General features: G+C 37.6%; 1 protein-coding gene across 1 annotated transcript in view; it reads left to right on the top strand.

The window, feature by feature from the left end:
- The window catches only part of KCNH5 (potassium voltage-gated channel subfamily H member 5), a 305,522-nt gene that overhangs the window by 43,342 nt on the left and 241,932 nt on the right, over nt 1-20,248 (top strand). The window contains exons 5-6 of the mRNA XM_008522406.2: nt 10,330-10,445; nt 16,409-16,801. Coding sequence (XP_008520628.1) covers nt 10,330-10,445; nt 16,409-16,801 — 509 coding nt within the window. The remainder of the gene's footprint in view (nt 1-10,329; nt 10,446-16,408; nt 16,802-20,248) is intronic.

The raw sequence follows: 20,248 nt of genomic DNA, 5'->3' as shown, positions 1-20,248 counted from the left end.
TGAGATAATCCATAGGAAAGAGATTTCATACAGCATTACTACTTTAGAATCAATATAATGGGGATTTAAATGACTTCTACCAGGGTGAGTTTTAAAAACAAAAAGGATAACACCTTGTAGGATGGTTTGGGAGAAGTTGTGTTAGAGCCCAGTTCATTAGTTGATTGAATTTTGCTGAATTGACTAGAGTTTGATTAGTTCACCTTTTCAGGTTACTATTCACCCTTTGTTTGGGGACTGTAGACTCTCATGGGTAGGTGTTGCTAGATTATGTAAAGAACAATTTTGTCGTCAAGAGAGTGGCTGGTGAAATGCAAACAGCCTGCCTGGGGTCTTCTTGACTATTATTTTCAGAGAGACTGCCATGGAAAACAGTAGTCAGTGGCATGTGCTTTTACCCCTTTTTCTATGTAATTTACTCTCATTTTATTCTCTCCAATTATGTTTAAATTTGAAACTTGTGTCATATAAATGAAGAATTTCAAATGCCCTTAGAAGAAGTTTTAATGAAATGTTATTCTTTATAATCTTTTAGGAGACTGGAAATGAAATGTCTTCCTCTTTTCACTTGGCAAACATTGCCTTTTATTACCTCTTAACAAAAACTGGCTCAGAAGCTTTAATCTTTCTAATGTAATCATAATTATAGAAAAATTGCATTAGGTTTATTCCTTGCATATGAGTTTATATATTTTATACCTCTCAATTTCTGGTTAACATCAAATTGCAAGAGGAAAACTTTAAAATGTGCAAACCATTTAGAGTATGACATAGAACAATTCATTTGTGAATGTTTCTGAAAATGTGTGTATTAATCTATCTCCTGAAAGATTGAATAAAGTATTCACTTGTGGACCCATACTACCTTTTACTCTGCCTTTACTCATAGACCCAGTGTCTGGGAAGTTTAGGTTAAGTTTAAATGATATTTAAAAATAGAATAGTCTTCTAATATTATTTATGTTTAATGCTTATTTGTTTTAAAATTCAAGATGCTCTATCCAATAGCAGCAGAATATCTGTTCTTCTCAAGCTTATATGGAACATTCATCAGATAGATCACATTCTGGCCGAAAAACACACCTTGACAAATTTAAAAGAATAGAAATTTTACAAAGTATGTTCTTAGACCTCAGTGGAGTTAAACTGGAAGTCAGTAACAGGAAGATAGATAGAAAATCCCCAAGTATTTGGAAATTAACACATTTCTAAATAGCCCACAGGTCAAAGGAGAGGCCTTAAAATGAATTAAAAAATATTTCAAACTAAATGAAAATAAAAGTACAACTTATCAGGCTTGCTAGATGCAGCAAAAGCAGTGCTTAGAGGGAAATGTATAACATTAAAGGCATGCATGAGAAAAGAAGAAAGATATAAAATTAATAACCCAAGCCTCCACCTTAGGAAACTAGACAAAGAAGAGCAATTTAAGCCAAAGCAAGCTGAAGACAAGAAATAATAAACCTTAGAGCAGAAATCAATGAACTAGAAATCAGGAAAACATTAGAGAAAATCACCACAACCAAAAGCTGTTCTTTGAAAAGATCATTAAAGTTAATAAACCTCCAGCCAGGCAAACCAAGAAAAAGGGAGAAGACACAAATTACCAATATCAGAAATTAAAGAAAGTCCAAGATAACACATTCCATGGACGTTAAAGATTGTAGAGGAATACTTTCAACAACTCTATAGCCACCGAATTGACAATTTAAATGAAATGGACCAGTTCCTCGAAAAAGACAAATTATCACAACTCACACTGGGAGAAATAGGTGGCCTGTATCACCCTATATCTATTAAACAAATTGGATCAACGATTCAATAATTAATAAACTTCCAAAATAAGGAAACACCAGGTGTAAATGGTTTCATTGGCAAATCCACAGTCTTTTTCAGAAAATAGAAATAGAGAGAACTCTCCTAACTCATCCTATGAGGCCAGAACCACCCTCATACCAAAACCCAGAAAAAGACATTACAAGAAAGGAAAATTACAGACCAGTATTTCTCATGAATATAGATATAAAAATCTTCAACAAAAATTGAATCCAATGATATATGAAAAGAATTACACATGACAACCAAGTGGGATTTATTACACATAAGCAAGGCTGGTTCAACATTCAAAAATCAATCTCTGTAATCCACCATGTCAACAGGCTAAAGAAGAAAAATCATATTATCATATCAGTTGGCATAGACAAAGCACTTGACAAAACCCAACACCCATTCATGATAAAAATTCTTAGCAAAGTAGGACTAGAGGGAAACTTCCTCAACTTAAGGAACATGTAAGACAAACCTACACCTAACAGTTGACTCTATCTTAAAGTAATACATGTATTATAAAATAAAAGGTAAATGACTGGTATATGGTTTGTGACCTAACATAGTCTTCAAGTGAATTTCTCTCGCCTTCCTACATGATGACAGCAAGACTGAGTAAAAAGTTTTATGTCACGGTCTTTTCCCCTCAAAAACATTTATGTTTGTTTGTATTTCTATTTGATGAATATTGTTTTCTCTCATTTACTTTAAGTGATTTCGTGGCATAGCTGAAGTTGGTCAAGAAGGGTACAGTACTTTTTCACAATTTTCACCTGCTGAACATTAATGGTGGTGTCAGCAACTATGCAGTCTATTTAGGGAAACTGAAAGTTGGCAGCATTTTACAATGAGGTGGGGGAAGAAGTGCTAATTATCGAGGGTTGACTTTTCTTTCTCAATTAATGCCTCTCCATTTATCTGCCTCCACCTCTGTCTCTGCATCTTCACACAGAATCACAGAGCTCTTTGTCAGGCACAATCTTTTCAATTCGTTATTCATTTCTACAAAAAAGTCATATTTGAATAAACTCCAGTCAACTCAGACTACTTGATTTTTGAAGTGTGTGCTCAAAAGACGTAAATTAGAATTTATAGGGAAAATTATACCCCATTGTGAAAGCATTGAGTAAACTCTCTCTTTCCGGTGCCAGAATTTGTAGAGGAAGAGCTTATTTTAAAGAGACTTTTATTTTGAGACTCCTCCACACCTTTCCAATACCTAACAGATTACTGAGAAAGCATTCCACAGTGTAACCATGAATGGGGTGTGTGAGCTACTTTCTATTATTCATGCGAGCTGTAAATTTAATATGAAAAATTCAATAGAAATAAAATATTTATGCCATTAAGTAATCATCCTACTGTTGCTATGAAGCTAGCAATATAGGAAAGTATGTTTTGAAATCTTGGCAAATGATGTATCTTTTAACTTTTGAGTTGAGTAAAGGGGAACATGGAATTTTTGAGCAACAGCAGATGAGATTTCATGATAACATCATGATATCAAAATGATTTGGGTCTAAAGCATTGGACTTAGAGACAGTAGATTTACTTTTGACTCTGCTTTGGGCACCAGAGTTACTTAACAGGAGCCTTTTCATGACCCTTCCAGGAATATTTTATTCTCCTCATTTATCTATTTTTTCCCCCAACCAAAAATGCTAATTGAGCACACAGTATGGTGCAGGCACTATTCGAGGTCCTGGAGATACAAAATTCCATCCCTCACATCCGAATTAGGGTGACAGACAAACAAGTAAATATATAGTGGAAGGTTTCTTCTGATTGTTCTTATTTTCTCAGTGAAATAGGAAACACAGTTATCAAGTGAGAGCAAGGATAGTGAATGAGGTGAGGAAGTGTTGACGGTGTGAGGAGAGGGGTAAGTGTGAAACAGTTATCTAAGTGAGTGGAGCAGTGATGGACAGGGGAAATTCAGCAGGTTTGCTGAGCAGCACTAAGGTCCATTTGCGGCTAGTGTTTGTGAATTTCACTAGTTTCTATGAGTGTGATGATGTGTTTTACTCCAACTGTGTTTAGTCAAAGGTGTATAGACGTACAAATAGGTCAAGAGTTGGATTTAACCAGAGTTGGGATTTGGTCAGGTAAGTAAGATGAAAAGAATCAGGGAGAAGCATCAGGGAGTTGAAAAGGCTTGCAAGGGAGTAGGTTGAGGGTGTTTGCAAAACTTTGAAGAAATACTTAGGCAATAAAAGTTCTACCTAGATGTAGGAAATAGTGTTTTAGGATGCAGAACAGGCAAGCCAGAACATTTTACCTTCTTAATATGAAAAGGGGCCAGTGATGGGAGCAAGGGCCCAAGTCCTTTAAGGATTTGCCAAATTTGGAATTGATGTCAACTTCCATCTACTTGTATTGGTATTTTTACTAAGAAACTCAGACATATGGTTGAAAGACTTGAGTAATCTGGTTAATTCTAAATTTTAATTCTAAATCATATCTGGGATAGTGACTATGGCATGATGGCAGCCAACTAATTTGAGTGCAACTCTCCCTCATAATGAATCCTATGATCACCAAAACTTCCTTCTAGATTGATTTTTGCCTTTAAAATGAATGGCACTGAGTAATGTCAAAAATACTTTTGACTTATACCATGATGAATGGTAGCAAAAACCAGTGAAAGCCAAGGAAACCAGTTTTGATGGAGCAGTTAATACGTATCAGGAAAAGGTATATAGATGCAGAAATAATCTTTATTGCTCATTCTTATAATTCTGAAAATTAGTATTATTATCTCCATCTTACTGTTGAAGATCGGACACACAAATCTGATGAATTTCCAGTCCTGTGTTCTCTCTATGGCACAGTGCTGCCTTATCCCTTCCAGTGGAAACATATTTCTGGGGTTTGGCCACCTTAATGCCCTGCTTCCTTTTTCCCTACATAAATGAAGCACGGGCTGAGAACACTCTGATTTTGACATAACTGTATTGTTTTGAACCAATGGGATTTACTGATAATAATTCAGGGGGGCAAAGTGTTTTTGTTATCTTTCGTTCCTGGTATTGAGGTTTTGGAACTGTTGCTCAGATAATCGGTCAATGGTACCCGATACATCATTTATAATAATACCAAGGGGAAAACCACAGCCAAGAAATCCATTCTGTTGATTATCCATGTGTATTCTAAAAGAGATGGCCCAAATCTATGCCCATTTATACTGTACAATATTTTCAAACAGATTCCAAAACTGCCAAGACACTTACAGTGTGAAATATCCTGTGCCAAATAGTTATGGCATCTTGATGCCAATAATTGAGACAAAAAAAATTCCTGTAGAATGAAAATAACAGCAAAAATAGCAACCTTCCCCTGTGGGAAGTCAATGGTTTTCTTTAGAGAGGAAACGACAGATGAAATATGAGTAATTATACCATGTAGTCTCTTTGGCCGAGAGTATAATTGTTTACCTAAGCTTTTTTCTTATAGATTAGAATCTTGTGTTGCAGTCCAGTAGATTGATTTAACTGCCTCTGTGACTTCCTTTTATTTTTAAGATTAGGCAGTCCATGACAAAGAGGTTAATTGCAACCCAATAGAGCTAAACTAATGTTTTATTAAGAAGGAGTTGGCATCCTGAGCTTTTAGGAGAACAAATGTTCTCATAATGCCACGAACAACGTATAGAGCAAGTATTAGGCTGTTCATATTCAGCTGTCTGTTCACATTACCCCGTATTGATCACTTCTAAGTAACATCAGCGAACTGTGCTGAATAATGAGTCACACCAGTTGGGTCTCTGTAAAGGTGAGATCAGTAAATGTATCGCTGGGAAAAGTTAGAACTGCTGATGTGTCTTTTTTCTCTGACCTAGAGAGTGTGGCTGCTCAACTTTTTCAAAGTTTGACTGTACAAGAGGGGTTGGTGACAGATCAGATGAACTAATTTAGCTAACAACATGGGCAATTCCAGATGTGTCCAAGAGCACAAAGGGATAGGCATAAGGAAAGTCACTGTGGCATTGTTAGTGATAGTGAAAAATCTAGAAAATACTTAAATGTCCAGGGACAGAACATATGCATGATCAGGAAAGAGCAAATGCTTAATTCTCTGAGATGATAAAGTGATAAAGGTGCAGGCAAGAATCAGGTGCCATTGTGGGTGGGTCTAGAGGAGGAGGGGGCAGAAGGGATATTGAAGGCTTTTGTGTTTCTTATGGCTTCTGTTCTTTCAATAGTATATTTGACAAGGTAATCTGCTGAGAGTGAGCAGAGAGGTATGGTATAGGAGTCTCAATAAAAAATGCTGACTGTTTAGAACTGAGAGCTGTAAGAAAGCCCTAACTAGAGACAAATAAAAAGGCTCCTGAGCAGCTCAGAGAGCTCATCTTTGAGCTCTCCCATTGATTTAAATGTGAAACAAAACATCCCTTGGCTTTGCAGTGGTTCTCCAGCTTGCAGTACTTTTTGATATCAAAGCTCCTAAATGGTTACTCAATTAGATAACTGCCTTTGGCTTTGATTTCTCTAGGAAGTAAGAATCCTTCCCAAGTATTTCCTCCTAAATTTCTCTCTTCCAGTATGTCTGAGTCAGCTCGACATTTGCCACCAGTTTTTTTCTGCTAGCACTCCCCACTTCTCTTTGCGTGAGCAGAATTATAACCCTTAATACTTCCACTGCTCCCTCCTCACCTCCAGTACCACACTCTTCCCCCATTCTCCAACCCAAAGACCTTTCTTCACAAGACAGCTGAGTGATGCTAGCACCTGCTAAGAGCTGAATGTATTTCCTTCTTTATATTTTAATTTTAACTACATATAATGTGGATACTGTATTAATTTCCACTTAACCTTTTTTCTTTTTTTTTTTTTTACTAATTTCCTCATTCATTCATTCAACAAAATGTATCTAGTTCCCACTACGTGCCAGTCATGGTACCAGACAACAAGGGATAGAAGAATAAGATCTGGCACCTAAAAGTCATGTCATGTGGTAAACTCCTTTTCATCTATGTTTAAGGGGGTCTCACTCAGAGTACACTAGGTGAAAACCCTTTTAAAATGAAGAATTAACAAACTTTTTTTCATTTTCTTTCTGCTATTTAATCAATGATAGTCCTACTTTTACCCATGGAGAAAAAGGATGTATTTTATTTTCACTGTTTAAAAATTTCTTCTTCCTTCACGAAACTAAAATAAGGGAAAGCCATGAAATATTCCTTGATCATAGTGACTTCATGTGTAAAATAAGATACACACAGAGACATGTTTGAATAAGTTTTATATTTAAGTTAGGAATTGCTGTTTCCTCCTTAAGAAACACAATAGTGTGTGCTCATGAGGCTTCAAATAGAAAACCAGAGGATGATGACAAGCTTTCATTGTCATATTTCTCCTTCCTCACACATATACTTCTGTATACAATCCTATGGAATGAGAGAACACATGGCATTTGATGATTTGTATCCTTCCATTTGTCATTGAATTTATTTCTTCAATATCTCCTTTCATTTTTTTCAAAATATTTTTGGATAAACCTTATTGCACAGAGGGAGTGAAAATGGGCTTCTCTTTTAATGCAACAATCAGATATACTAAGGGGTGTAACATTACCTATCTTAGAAACCTGAACCTTCAGTAAGTATAAGATTAACTTGGAAGTTTCTAGAAGTATTCAATGCAATTACCATATTCATTTGATATAAGAAAGAGAAATGATCCACAGGAAATAGTTTAATATATCTATTGGCAACGTTGTTACCTGAAGACGTCCTTACCACTTTTACCCAATAAAGCAAAACCAAACCAAAACCCAATGATAATAAAGAAAAATGGGACTTATTTTCAAATTTTATTTTAAAGTTACAAATAACTTTTAATTAATTAGTTAATTAATTAATGGCCTATTTTATGCCAAGTCCTGTACCAAGGGCTGAGTATGGAGAGATGAATAACAGTTAGTGACAGTGACTGATATGCTAATCAACAAGTGCATTAGTATTGTTAGTGCCATGTGTGGTATATATCCTATGATGTGAATGTACAGAGGAAGGCACCTCTCATGAGTAGGTCAAAAAAGTTTCCAGGAGGAGGTAATGTTTTAACTGAGTTTGGAGGTTCCAGTAAGTGTTAGCCAGACAGATGGGGAGGGAAAAAACATTCCAGGTGGGCAGAAGGATTATAACATGTGAAAGCATGGAAGCACTGAATACCATAGGGTATACAGAGAATTCCTAGTAGATTTAATTTTAGTTTTGAATTTATTCTTCTTTTAGTTTGCTATTGATTTTAGTAAGGCTGGAATACAGAATATGTATGAGGAAGTGGAAGGAGATGGATGCAGAGCAAATCTTTGGGGTCAGAAACTAAATGACCTATATGCTAAGGATATACAATGTTATCCTGAAGATCTCCAAAGACCTCTTAAAGACTTTGAAATAGGGGAAGGGCATGGTAAGATTTGTTCTTTAGAAAGAACTTTGACAGCAATGTGGAAAGTTGCTTGTAGAGTATGTGGTCAGAGCACAGATAGAGAGTATGATCTTTAGGATGCTGCCACCTAACTCTGGTGAAAGATGATATATTGCCTGACATAATAGGGCTAGAGAGAGGAGATTCAATTTGAGGATATTTATTGATAAGTTATAGTCTATAAAGCTTAGAAGTGATTGGACATGTGTATGTGGAGATAATAGTGAAGGAGGATGATGAATTTTAAGTTTCTGATTTGGGCAATTGGAAATATCATGGGACCATTCGCCAAGACCAGGAATACATGAAAGATGAAGAGTTGAAGATGGGAGGAGAAAGTGACGATGAGATCAGTTTTGAACATGTCGAGTATCAGATGCCTGTAGAACATCTTACTAAGAGGTGGCCAATGGCTAGTTAGATACATGGGTCTAGCACTTAGAAGAAAACTCTAGGTTGGTGATATGGATTGCATGTCAATCTTTTACGTTGATGTTGAGTTCTTAGAGAGCTGGTGGCATATGTGGTACTTTGTTTCTCCAGCACATTGCACAAGGTAAGCCTTAGGGTTGCATACAATTCCCAAAGCCTAACATTTTTTTGTTCTAGTCACCAGGATGAAGCCCATTAATAAAGAAAAATTAAGGATCTTCTATGAACTGATGCCAGTTTACCTCTTTTCCAATCCACCTGTTGGATAACCCAGAGAGAGCTAAATTGGTGGGGCAATAAAAAGCTTAAATGAAGTCAGAATTAGCATGAAGAATACTAGTAAATTTTAATGTTGCCTACCTGTTATGGTTTGGAAGACATTTGGCTGGTATCTGCCCAGAATTTCTTCCTTCTTTTTTTGTACTTTGTCTGAAATTTCACCATTGCCATTATAATCATTCCTTTGGACCATCAGGAGTTTTCATTCTTAACAAGTTGTTTGGTAAATACTCCAGTGAGGGATAACACCATAGAATTTATCAAATAGTCTCAAAGGAGTATTTAACAGATCAGAATTTTTTGAGATATCTAGGGAAAGGATCATTGAAACAGGAGCAGAGTTTGGTTAGTTTTGTTCTACTTGTTTACATCTCGTTGACATTTCCTTGAAATTAATGATTTTAGTAATGGAAATTTAAGGCCCCAGAAGAAATTTCTTTCTCATTAAATTCACATCCCTTCCCCTCAGAAGTTAAAGTTACTAGTCTTTTAAAAAGCATTGTTAAGTTTTCTACATATTCCAAAGATAATCTTTAGATGTTGCTAAGGTTGTTAGTAAAAGAGAAATAACACTTTGCTCTGTTGCAAAGAAGATGGAGGTGTGTAAAATGAACCATAACACATTAGATTTGTTGAAATTGGGCTTTGTTCCCTTATGTGTGTATATCTACATATAAATATACAGTAGGACTGTTTTTATTAGGGTAATACTACCTGCTATAATAAATAAACCCCCAACTTTCAGTGGTTTAACACAATAGAAACATATTTTTGCTCACATAACAGTCCAAGGCAGGTAATCCTTGGCATACGGCTTTCTTCCATGCACCGATTCAGCAACTTTGCCATCCCTTGGGGCCTTGTTCTCATTTGCATCCAGCTGGTAGAAGGAGGAAATGTGGAGAAGTCATACTTGCTTCTTAAGTTGTGGCTTACATGGAAACGACACGCATAACTTCTGCTTTCATTCCATTGGTGAGAACTAGGGACATGGGCCACACCTAGATGCAAGGACGGCTAGAAAATGTATTCCTGGCTGGGCAGCTGTTCCCAGTAACAAACCTGTGCAATTCAAGGGGGAGCACAGGATTTTGTGGATGGCTAGCTGCCTTGGCTACAGGGACTATACAGTAGATATGAGCAAAACAGAAAGGTCACACATAAAATCACTCATTATTTTATAGCCACACTTGAAATATATAATAATGTGTATGTAGAAATAAAATGCTTTAGATTGATACTTTTCACTAGTTCTGGATGTTATGCTATTTCTGAGATGCTTTGAATATTAGCAAGAATGTTGCATTCCAGATTCATTATATGCAAAAAACTGAGACTTTCTTTCCTTATTTTTAAGGTTGGACAAAATTTGCCCGATTGACACGGGCTTTGACAAATAGCCGAAGTGTTTTGCAGCAGCTCACTCCAATGAATAAAACAGAGGTGGTCCACAAACATTCGAGATTAGCTGAAGTAAGTGTGAGACTAACTTTGGTTCCCAATATGGTGGTGGTGGTACGTTTTTCCCCCAAAATGAATCAATATAGATACTTCTGGCTATTATTTTAGCAATACTTGTCTGCTAACTTATTTTTCCCTTGAAGAATTATAGAAATTTCAAATATTTCTTTTTATTCCCCCATACTTTGGAAATGGAAAAGTAGTTCATGACACACCAGGTAGTGTCTGTAGAGTGTGAGGTTTCTTTTGAGCAAATGAGGTAGGGAGCTCACTTATTTATCCGTTTGTGTATTCAGCATACATTTGTTGAGGGTTTGCCCTGTGCTGTATACTGTGCAAAGGATGTAAAGATGCATAAGCAATGGGCAAAGGAAACCAACACTAGAATGTGATAAATATTATGACAGGGTGCGGTGGGAGCAGAGGCAGGAGCATTTACCCAGGCTTGGGGCGCTAGGGAGGGCTACCTGACTGAAGCGATACCTGAGCTGAGTGAATCCTGAAGGGAAAACTATAAGTGGCAGATAAAGAAGGGATGAAGGTTATTCCTACCAGGGAGGCCAGCATATGCAAAGGCTCAGAGATGAGACATATGATGACTCTGAGTGTGACTTCAGTGTGGGTGAAGTCAGGTGGGGAAGGAAATATTAAGGACACAGTGGTGGTTGGTGTTCCATGTGGCAGAGAAATGACTTGGTCACATTTGTGCTTCAGAAAAACCTCTCAAAGGCAGGTCGGTCCCAATGGTTTCCTTTGTAATCCCACATTTTTACTGTATTAATTTAAAAACATTGTTCTAAGAAGGGGTCCAGACATTTTACCAGATTGCCAGAAGAGATTGATGGCACAAAAGTGGTTAAGAACCTCTGCTTGACCTAGTGGCTTTGTGTTGAATGGGTGATAGGAAACTGGTAAGAGGTCCACGAGTAATTCAGCTAGGATGACCATGGCTTTAAGCAAGGGAACCAGTAGCAGGAGGGGGCAGATTGCAGACACACCAAGATTAGAGTTATCACATTGGTTTTTAGATTAGAATTAAATGTGAAATAATGGGGTAAGTCCGGGACAACTCTATGTTTTTGGCTTGGACTACTGGGTAGGTAGTGAGTGCTGTTGGTTAACAGAACGCCAAATATAAGGAGGAGGGGAAGGTTTCGGGGGAGATGAAAATGAGTTCAGGGTTGGACATATTAAGTTTGAGGTGCCTGACAAGAAATCTGCATGGAGAGGCCTAAAAGGCAATGGGACTTTTGGGTTTGACTCTGGAGGGATATCTGGGTTTGAGTTGCAGGCCCTGGTGTCATCCTCACAGATATGGCTGTTAAAGCCACAGGACTAGACGATGTTACCCAGAGATGGGGTATTGAAAAAAGAGAGAATAGGAATGAGGACGGAACTCTGAGGCAGCCAGAAGCTTTGTTGTTCACTTGGCTTCTGCCATCATTGTTCGTCGTATTGGCATGAAAGATGCCAAAAGGCTAATCAAGGTACCCAGTGGCTGAGCACTTAGTGGGCACTCACAAAACATGCTGAGGTAACTTGCCAAGGAAGAGAAAGATAAAATTAGGTGCATGTGTTCATCAGTTTGCTCTGCTGGAGAAAAGTGAGTTGAAGGTGCCCAGAGGAACTTTCGTAACTAGTTGTGGACATTACAGTTGATTTGGAGAGGGTTGGACAGTGAAGTCTGCTCCCTGAATTTGGAGGGCTCAGGAGTTTTCTTGGACCATAGCTGTCAGAGAGACGAGAGTGGCTTTCTTCTCTAAGCAGCACTGCTAGCGTGGGGAGAGATTAACACCTGGATGTGCGGGTATGCTTTTGAAGGCCCAAATAAAATGTTAACATAGCTAAATATTAACTTATTAATAATCACAATATTTTAAAAGATGATATGCAGTTAGCACAAGATTTAATGCAAACAATTAGATACAACTTCCCTTTTTCAGTAAAGCTTTTTTTTAAGTAGACTTGATTTTGAAGTGACTTTCATTTCTGCCCTGGGTTGTTCGTTTCTTTCTACAAATCAAGCCGAGGTGTAGGAGCTTGTTTCTGTGACTGCTGACTTTTACAGTCGTGATTCCTTCTGAGTCTTAGCTACATACCTTCAGAATTTTTCTTTTCTCTATTGCACAACTGGGCAAGAACAAGAGGAAAGAGACCATGGAGAGGAAAATTTTCTACCTTACTACTGAATCCCCCATGATTGTTTTTTTCCTCTGCATCAAGTGGGAAGTTTCTTTCCCCTTGACAGCTCATCATTTTTACTTTTATTTTTGAGGAACTTTCATGCCTCTTTCTTCCCATCAGATTTTTTTTTCTTTGCCTTTTGATTATTGTTAGTTTCTTTATCAGTCACCCCTAATTTACAAACCTGATTCAGATACAAAACTGCTTTCTGGGACCAACCGGTGGTGTAGTGGTTAGGTTCTGTGCCCTCTGCTTTGGCAGCCTGGGGTTCATGGGTTCGGATCCTGGGTGTGGACCTACACACCGCTCATCAGGCCATGCTGCGGTGGCATCCCACATACAAAATAGAGGAAGATTGGCACAGGTGTTAGCTCAGCAACAATCTTCCTCCAGCAAAAAGAGGAAGATTGGCAATAGATATTAGCTCAGAGCCAATCTTCCTCACAAAGACCCAAAAACCAAACTAACAAAAAACCCCTGCTTTCTGTCAGGTCTTAGGCTAGATTTCAGAGAAAATGAAGAAATAACAAGGTTTTCAACAGATATTTAGTTTGCCTATGCTCTTAGATCTCCAAAGACTGACCTAGAAGAAGCATCAGGTTAACACAAGGATATTGTTCTCCCAGTTGTGCTCAGAATCATGTAATTTGCTCAACCCTAGTATTTGGATTTGCTGTTGAATTTCAAGCTCTTTAATTTTCTCTGAGACTTACAAATTTTATCTCAAGTCCACTGGGACCCCTAAATTTGGAGCTGATTCCCAGTTTCAGAGATCCTGGCCTCCTTGTAGGCAGTGTATCGATTTTCCGCACGCACTGAAATCCTGCTGATTGGCTTCAGGTTCTCACTTTTATATTGGGAGGAGATAGACAGCACACCACCACCTCATCCATCGTCTTGACTCCGTTAGAGTCAGTGCACTCAGATATTCAGAGAGAAGGAACGTGTCTGTCTTGGTACAAAAATACATCAGAAAATATGATTTCATCCCCTCTCAACCTAAGGCTTATTGCTTATGAAAGCACAAATGAAATAGCAAGGAAAGTGGAGAGTTGTTACTCAGTGCTTTATAAGAGAGCCCCAGTGAGGGAGCTAAGATTGAAGTAGTGGTCTGCATTTGAGGAATTTCAAAGCTGAAGCACAGGGGTCGCTTTTGTTGTTGTTGTCGTCTTTCTTTAGCATTTTTGGATCACTTTACGTATGCAAGTCATTGTCTGAAGAATTGGGTTCTGAATGTCTAAAGAAATATAAGACAAGGGTTTTATCTTGGGCTGTCCATTATAATCACCTGGAAAGGTTTTGAAAATATAGATTCTCTGAGAACCCACACAAGATTAATTATTTTCTGGGATGGGCTCTAGGTATGACTATACAATATTTTTTAAAACTTCTCCAAATGATTTTAGTTTGTAGCCAGATTTAAGAAACACTGAACTCAAGAGTGATCCCATTCCGCCTCTGGAGGAGACAGCTCCCATTATTCCAGGGTACTGAGCAGGGCCGGCTGGTCTGGGAGCACAGTGTGTGAGGCCTACAACCCTTTAAGGGGTCCACGGGATGCTTGAATTTCTATCAACAGTAGAAGTAAAAAAATGAATTTCTGGGTAAAAAAATTTGATTATATAATATTAATGTATTCATCTGTGTAACAATGCAGTTGTAAAACATAATTTTTATTTAATTTTACTTTTTTTATGAAAGAGGTCCAGAAAGGCAAGTGTGCATAGGGCCCATGAAGGTGGTAATGCACTCTGGCACTGAGTTTTTCCCCTGAGTCTGCTTTCTTTGCGCTCAAACTATAGACTGTGTAAATATAGATGGTATAATATTGACATTGAAAATAAAGGAAATTTTCATGTTTAACACAGTGAAATTGGAATGGATAAACCAGTGGTATAAAAGTGAAAGAGAAGCCATGATTATGCGTGATTCTGTATACATAGTGCTCCATCCCAAAATGAAACTTACATTCCTGGGAGGATAATTTGCCGCTAAGTAATTTAAGACTTTATGGGAAAAATATGGTGGGGGCACTGATAATGAGCATAAATATACAAAAATCTTTATAAATTGTTCTTATAACCTCCCAACTTAAAACAATAATTATAATACACAGCTGAAGAGAATACCTGTGATGTTTTTCACATTTCAAAATAGTAATAATGCATGTTATATACTTCGTTTTCAGTTATGTAAGTTCTATGTATGAGACAAACTTTTCAGGATAACTGTCTCCCAAGTTTCAAGAAATGCTAGTTTGTTTTGCTTTGTGGCATGTGAATTACATGCTAACAGGTATTTTCGTTTATATCCATTCTTACATTCAATGTTTAATGCATTTATAATTTTACAGTTTGAAGCTGTTGACTCCTACCTCCTGAGTCCCATTAGTCCTAGAGACACTGAATAGTTGGATGCATAAGATAGCACAGCTGCTGGAAACATAATTTGTCAAAGTCCCATTTACAAACTCCTTAACACACAGGTTTACTCAGCCTTCGATTCATTGGTGGTGTGGAGCAGAGATCTCTGACCCACTCCTTCAACGCCTTTTCATAATTTCAAGGTTCCAGGTTCTGGAAGGCAATGCTAAGTCTTGTGTTTGTTGCCTTTTCCCAGGGCTGCCCAGACCTCCACTCATGCTCTATGATCTGCTTTTTTCTTTAATTAGACCTAATCAGAGTAAGTTAAGGTTCATACAACCTTGCACTGAAATTTGTCAAAAAGGTATGGAGAAGCAAACCTGAGTATTTGGCATTTTTTTTTTTCCTAAAGGGAATTTGCATCTGGGCAGGAGACAAAATATTCTTTAAATCTTGATTGAAGAGAGAAAAGGAAAAAGCAGGCTATAACAGTTACAACTCTGATATTGCTATGCCAGTCATTAGAACCCTTACTGAGTCCCCCTCAACAGCAGAATCACCAACAGTGGGGTGGTAGGGGTGAGCGAGGCCATCAGAATCAAAGTGATGCTCCCTGAGGTGCTAAATATGTGTGAAGAATAAATAACGGTGAGTCACCTAAATAACTGTTGGACAATCAGTGAGAGACATGTGATTCTAGGCAGGCTTGCCCAGTGAGTGTGCAGAAGGCACTCCCAGAAGTGGATGTCCAGCAGCGCTGTGGGTCACTGTTGGTGCTAGAAGAGGTCATCAAGAGGACATGCCCACCAATTGACCCTTGAGCCAGACCTGGACAATCAGAGGCTCCTCACCCCCTCCTCGTCCTTGGAATGTACACTCTGCCTACCATTCCCACAGTGGGAGCCATTTCCTAGGACATGGCCTTGAGAGAGTATGGTGTTGTTGAGACCATCTGGGTAGTATGTGTGACTGAACCCAGTTAAGGTTCTATATAAACTTTTAAGATTCTTGCAGGCAGGTGCGGAGATCTCCTCATCTTGCAGCCACCCAAGACAAGCTCGTAAGTAAGTTCTCCTGCTTCTTAAACCTGCCATCTACCTATCTGGAGTGGTCTGCCTCTGTCTTAGTTCTCTCCCTGCTCTCTGTGTACGGGGGACAGTTTGCGAAGCAACAGTTGGCTACTGGAAAGCAAGTCAGATATAACAGTAGACAGATCAACTTTGGTAGAGGGATTGGACTTGGAGTGACTTCCTTTGAACAAACTTTGGTGCAACTCAGGAGAAGAGGGAGACAGAACTATAGGGTGTGACTGGCCTTGAAACCAAGAGTCGTGATAAATAGGATGTGGTTTGATTGCCAGTAAGTTTGAATTCATTACTAACTATGCAGATGTCCAAGTCATTCATATAGACACTTTCTCTCTTTTAGGTTCTTCAGCTGGGATCAGACATCCTTCCTCAGTATAAGCAAGAAGCGCCAAAGACGCCACCACACATCATTTTACACTATTGTGCTTTTAAAACTACCTGGGATTGGGTGATTTTAATTCTTACCTTCTACACCGCCATTATGGTTCCTTATAATGTTTCCTTCAAAACGAAGCAGAACAACATAGCCTGGCTGGTGCTGGACAGCGTGGTGGATGTTATTTTTCTGGTTGACATTGTTTTAAATTTTCACACGACCTTTGTGGGACCTGGTGGAGAAGTCATTTCTGACCCCAAGCTGATAAGGATGAACTATCTGAAAACTTGGTTTGTGATTGATCTGTTGTCTTGTTTACCTTACGACATCATCAATGCCTTTGAAAATGTGGATGAGGTAAGTTTCTTTTTTTTCTGAGTACAGTGGATCATGTTTTGAGAAAATTAGGATAAAAAGAGTTTACAGATAATCCAAGCTTCTTTTTAAGCTAACTTTCAACTTTAACCCTGCTAAACACTTGCCATAAATTATCATATAAAATTTCTTAAATTAATTTTTGTCTGCTTCTTTTTTTTTGATTTCTGGTTGGAAATACTAATTACCATGAAAATGGCTGTGGTTGGAGGTTGTGGTTGGAGGAGGTGGAGCAGAAGAAAAGCAACAGTATTTGGAGTCAAATACAGTTCACAACCTAGATAATTGACTGAAAGATGATGAAATAGATGTATTTTCTTTGGAAAACTGTAGCGTTTTAACTCTATGCAGCCATAGATCTTTTGACTCCTCCCTTCCAGATATACATGGTAGCAGTGCTCGAGCTAACATAAACATAAGAAAACTTTTATGGAAGAGCACTTCTTAAATTTTTGCCTTTTTGATTTCTTCTTTATAGCTTTTGCTTTAAATTTTGGGTAAGTACATTTGTGGTTAGAGTCTGTAATGGATGATTTCTGACGTCTGGTCGAATTCCTGGTTCTGCTCATTCAGTGTTGTTTGCATGACTAGAAATGCTTAAAACATATGTAATATCTTAAAAGACCACTTTATCCAAAGCTTCTTAGCCTCTAACTTAATAGTGAATGATTTTCAAGTTGCTATGTAACGCTAATAGGATGCAATCAATAATCTCAACTAATAATATATAAATGAATCAATGTAGAATGTATCTATTATTAAAATATGTCAATAATGAGAATATTACAAACTTAATTTCCCTAAAGATTCTACTGTCCTTGTAGACTGCTCAGATGGAAAGTTCTTTACGATGTTGTCAAAGCTTTTGTTTTTCTATATGAGTTGGGAGATAGGTTGAAATTTTTCTTCAGTGACTTTTTTCCATAACATTTCTACATTCGATCAACTTTAATGACATTGAAAAAAAGTATTTCCATGAAAGTTAAATGTAGACATTGTATTTTGATGGTGTACAGGTAATTGTTACTTCAAAAATTATGGAGAAAAAAGGAGTCATAGTAATTTGTTTTCTGGTTTTAGATTCCACCTACATCAAGATTTTTAGGGTACATTTATTTCTTTCCTCTTTACCCTCTGGAAAGGGTTGAGAGAAGTTAATTTTTAAAATGCTAATCATATGATAAGGAGATATTAAGCAGTATTTGTATTTCACTTGCTAAATGGATTAATATATTAAGATCAATACATTAAGATTTCAGTTATTTAAAAGAGGCATAAAAATTTTAATAAAAATACTCAAAGGATTGGCTCAATTCATAGAAAAGAAAATACATTAATATATAACATAATAGTAAATGCACTTAATATAGTATATAAAAATATCAAAAGATTCTCAGCCTCATTCATATTGAGGAAAATGCAAAGCAAAACTACAAACTACGCTAACATACAATTTTTAGTTATCATACTGTTACGTTTAAAATTTCGTTAACACACTAGGTTGGTGTGTACGGTGGCTGAGGAAGTATGCTGCTCAGATTTCCTTTCATGAAAACTTGCTGCATGGAGCATTTAGTGGCTTCCTGGATCTGGCTCCTTGTTTGGGAAACCCAATTATTAGCATCTCTTTCAAACTCAGTATTCCCTGAGTTACCACACTATCACAGTGGTAGCTTGAAATTGGCCATAGTGGGAGTATTTACACCCAGAAACCTGAAAATGCTATTTTTTGAAAAAACTTTCTGTAGAACAAGTTGTTAATCATTTACCAACACACCACTGAACACAGTTGACTGACAGCGGCTGCATTTTCTGATCTGCTGTGGTTCACACAATGAAGCCGTATTTCTCCAAGGCTGCTCCCAGCCAGTGACTAAGAATGGTGGTGATATTATGATTAGTCTACGCCTGCTCAATGCAGGACTCTTCTATCAGCAACTTTTGCCCCGGGACTCCCCATTTGCCTGTGCTGTGGTCTGAGGCTCTCCTTTCCCTCTTCACAGGTGTCAGACCTGCATTGTGGTCTGAAGGCTCCTCCTTCCTTCCTTTATCCTTCCCAGGCATTTATCTCAGTAAAATTCTTGCCCATCTAACCCTGACTTGGCATCACTCTGTAGGGGACCTGGACTGATAAAGTGACAGTGTGGGGCACTCTCAGACATTGCTCAAGGGTGTATAACTTGCTGAAACCTCTATGAAGAGCAATTGGCAATATTTTGTTTTAAAAAAGAGCAGATCCTAGAGGCAGCCACTTTCAAATTGTTTAGGTGGTTCTTTTACTATTTTCTTCCATGTCACCAAACAAGATTATGTACCTACCTCTTGGTTTTTCAGTTTTATGCCTTGTCTTTGACTTCTCACTATGGAATTTGAGGTTTTAGCCCTTTTTCTCACTGCCCTCACTATGTATGTGCACTGTTTTCCTCACCTCATTCTCATGATATGGGTGTGTCATCCTTTTGGTTCAATATATATTAGGTGTTTATGTCATTGTGACTGCAAATATCCTATTTATAGCTAAACCTTCAATATGCTCTGATTACTTTTCCTTTTCTGCACTTTCCATTTTCCCAAGAGTTGATAACTATCTGGTTTCATCATTTGCTTAGTTTTCTATGTACTTAATACTAATTCAACCACTAAGCTCTCTGCCAATTGTCTAAATCTCCCCTCATTATACCGATGCAAGCAATAGTCTATCAATGTCATTTTCTTAAACAGATCTCTCTTCGCTCCACCCTCCCACTTGACTGATAGTTTGGCTAGTTATAATATTCTAGGCCAGGGGTAATTTCTCCTCAGAATTTTGAAAGACATAGTGCCATTATCCTCTACTTTCTATTGATTCTGTTAAGAAACTTGAAGCCATTGTGATTTCTAATCCTTTACTTGTGGCCTGTTTTCTCTTTCTGGAAGTTTGGTGTATCTTCCCTTTCCCTGGGTTCTGAAACTTCCCAATGATACACCTTGGTGTGGGTCCATTTTCATCAGTTTTCTTGGGCTCTGACTCGCTGGCCTATTTCAGTCTGGAAAAGCATGTCTTATGTCTTGATTTTTCTCCTGTGATGATTTTATCCACTCTTCTCTCCTTTTTTCTCTGTTCCTTCTCTTACTGAAACTCCTTTTATTCAGGTATTGTACCTCTTATTTCCTTTTTTTTCCTTTCCTATTGTCTGATATTTTATCTTCTTGCTATATTTTCTGGGAGATTTCCTCAACATTATTTTCTAACTTTCTTTATCACTAATAATGCTTTTTCTGCTTAACATCTATTTGGCTTGATACTAACAGAATTAAATTAGCTTTTGTATAGTAGTTGGTGTATATATATCTTTCTATCCTTTAACTTACCATTCTAGATTATTGTACTCTAGCTGTACCTTTTATAAATAGTCTTAGATTCTGAGACTCTCCCTAATTGGCAAGTTT

The sequence above is a fragment of the Equus przewalskii genome, chromosome 25 (assembly GCF_037783145.1).
Source record: "Equus przewalskii isolate Varuska chromosome 25, EquPr2, whole genome shotgun sequence".
Lineage (NCBI taxonomy): Eukaryota > Metazoa > Chordata > Mammalia > Perissodactyla > Equidae > Equus > Equus przewalskii.
The sequence above is the reverse complement of the archived record's forward strand: the minus strand, read 5'-3'. Positions and strand labels throughout refer to the sequence as shown.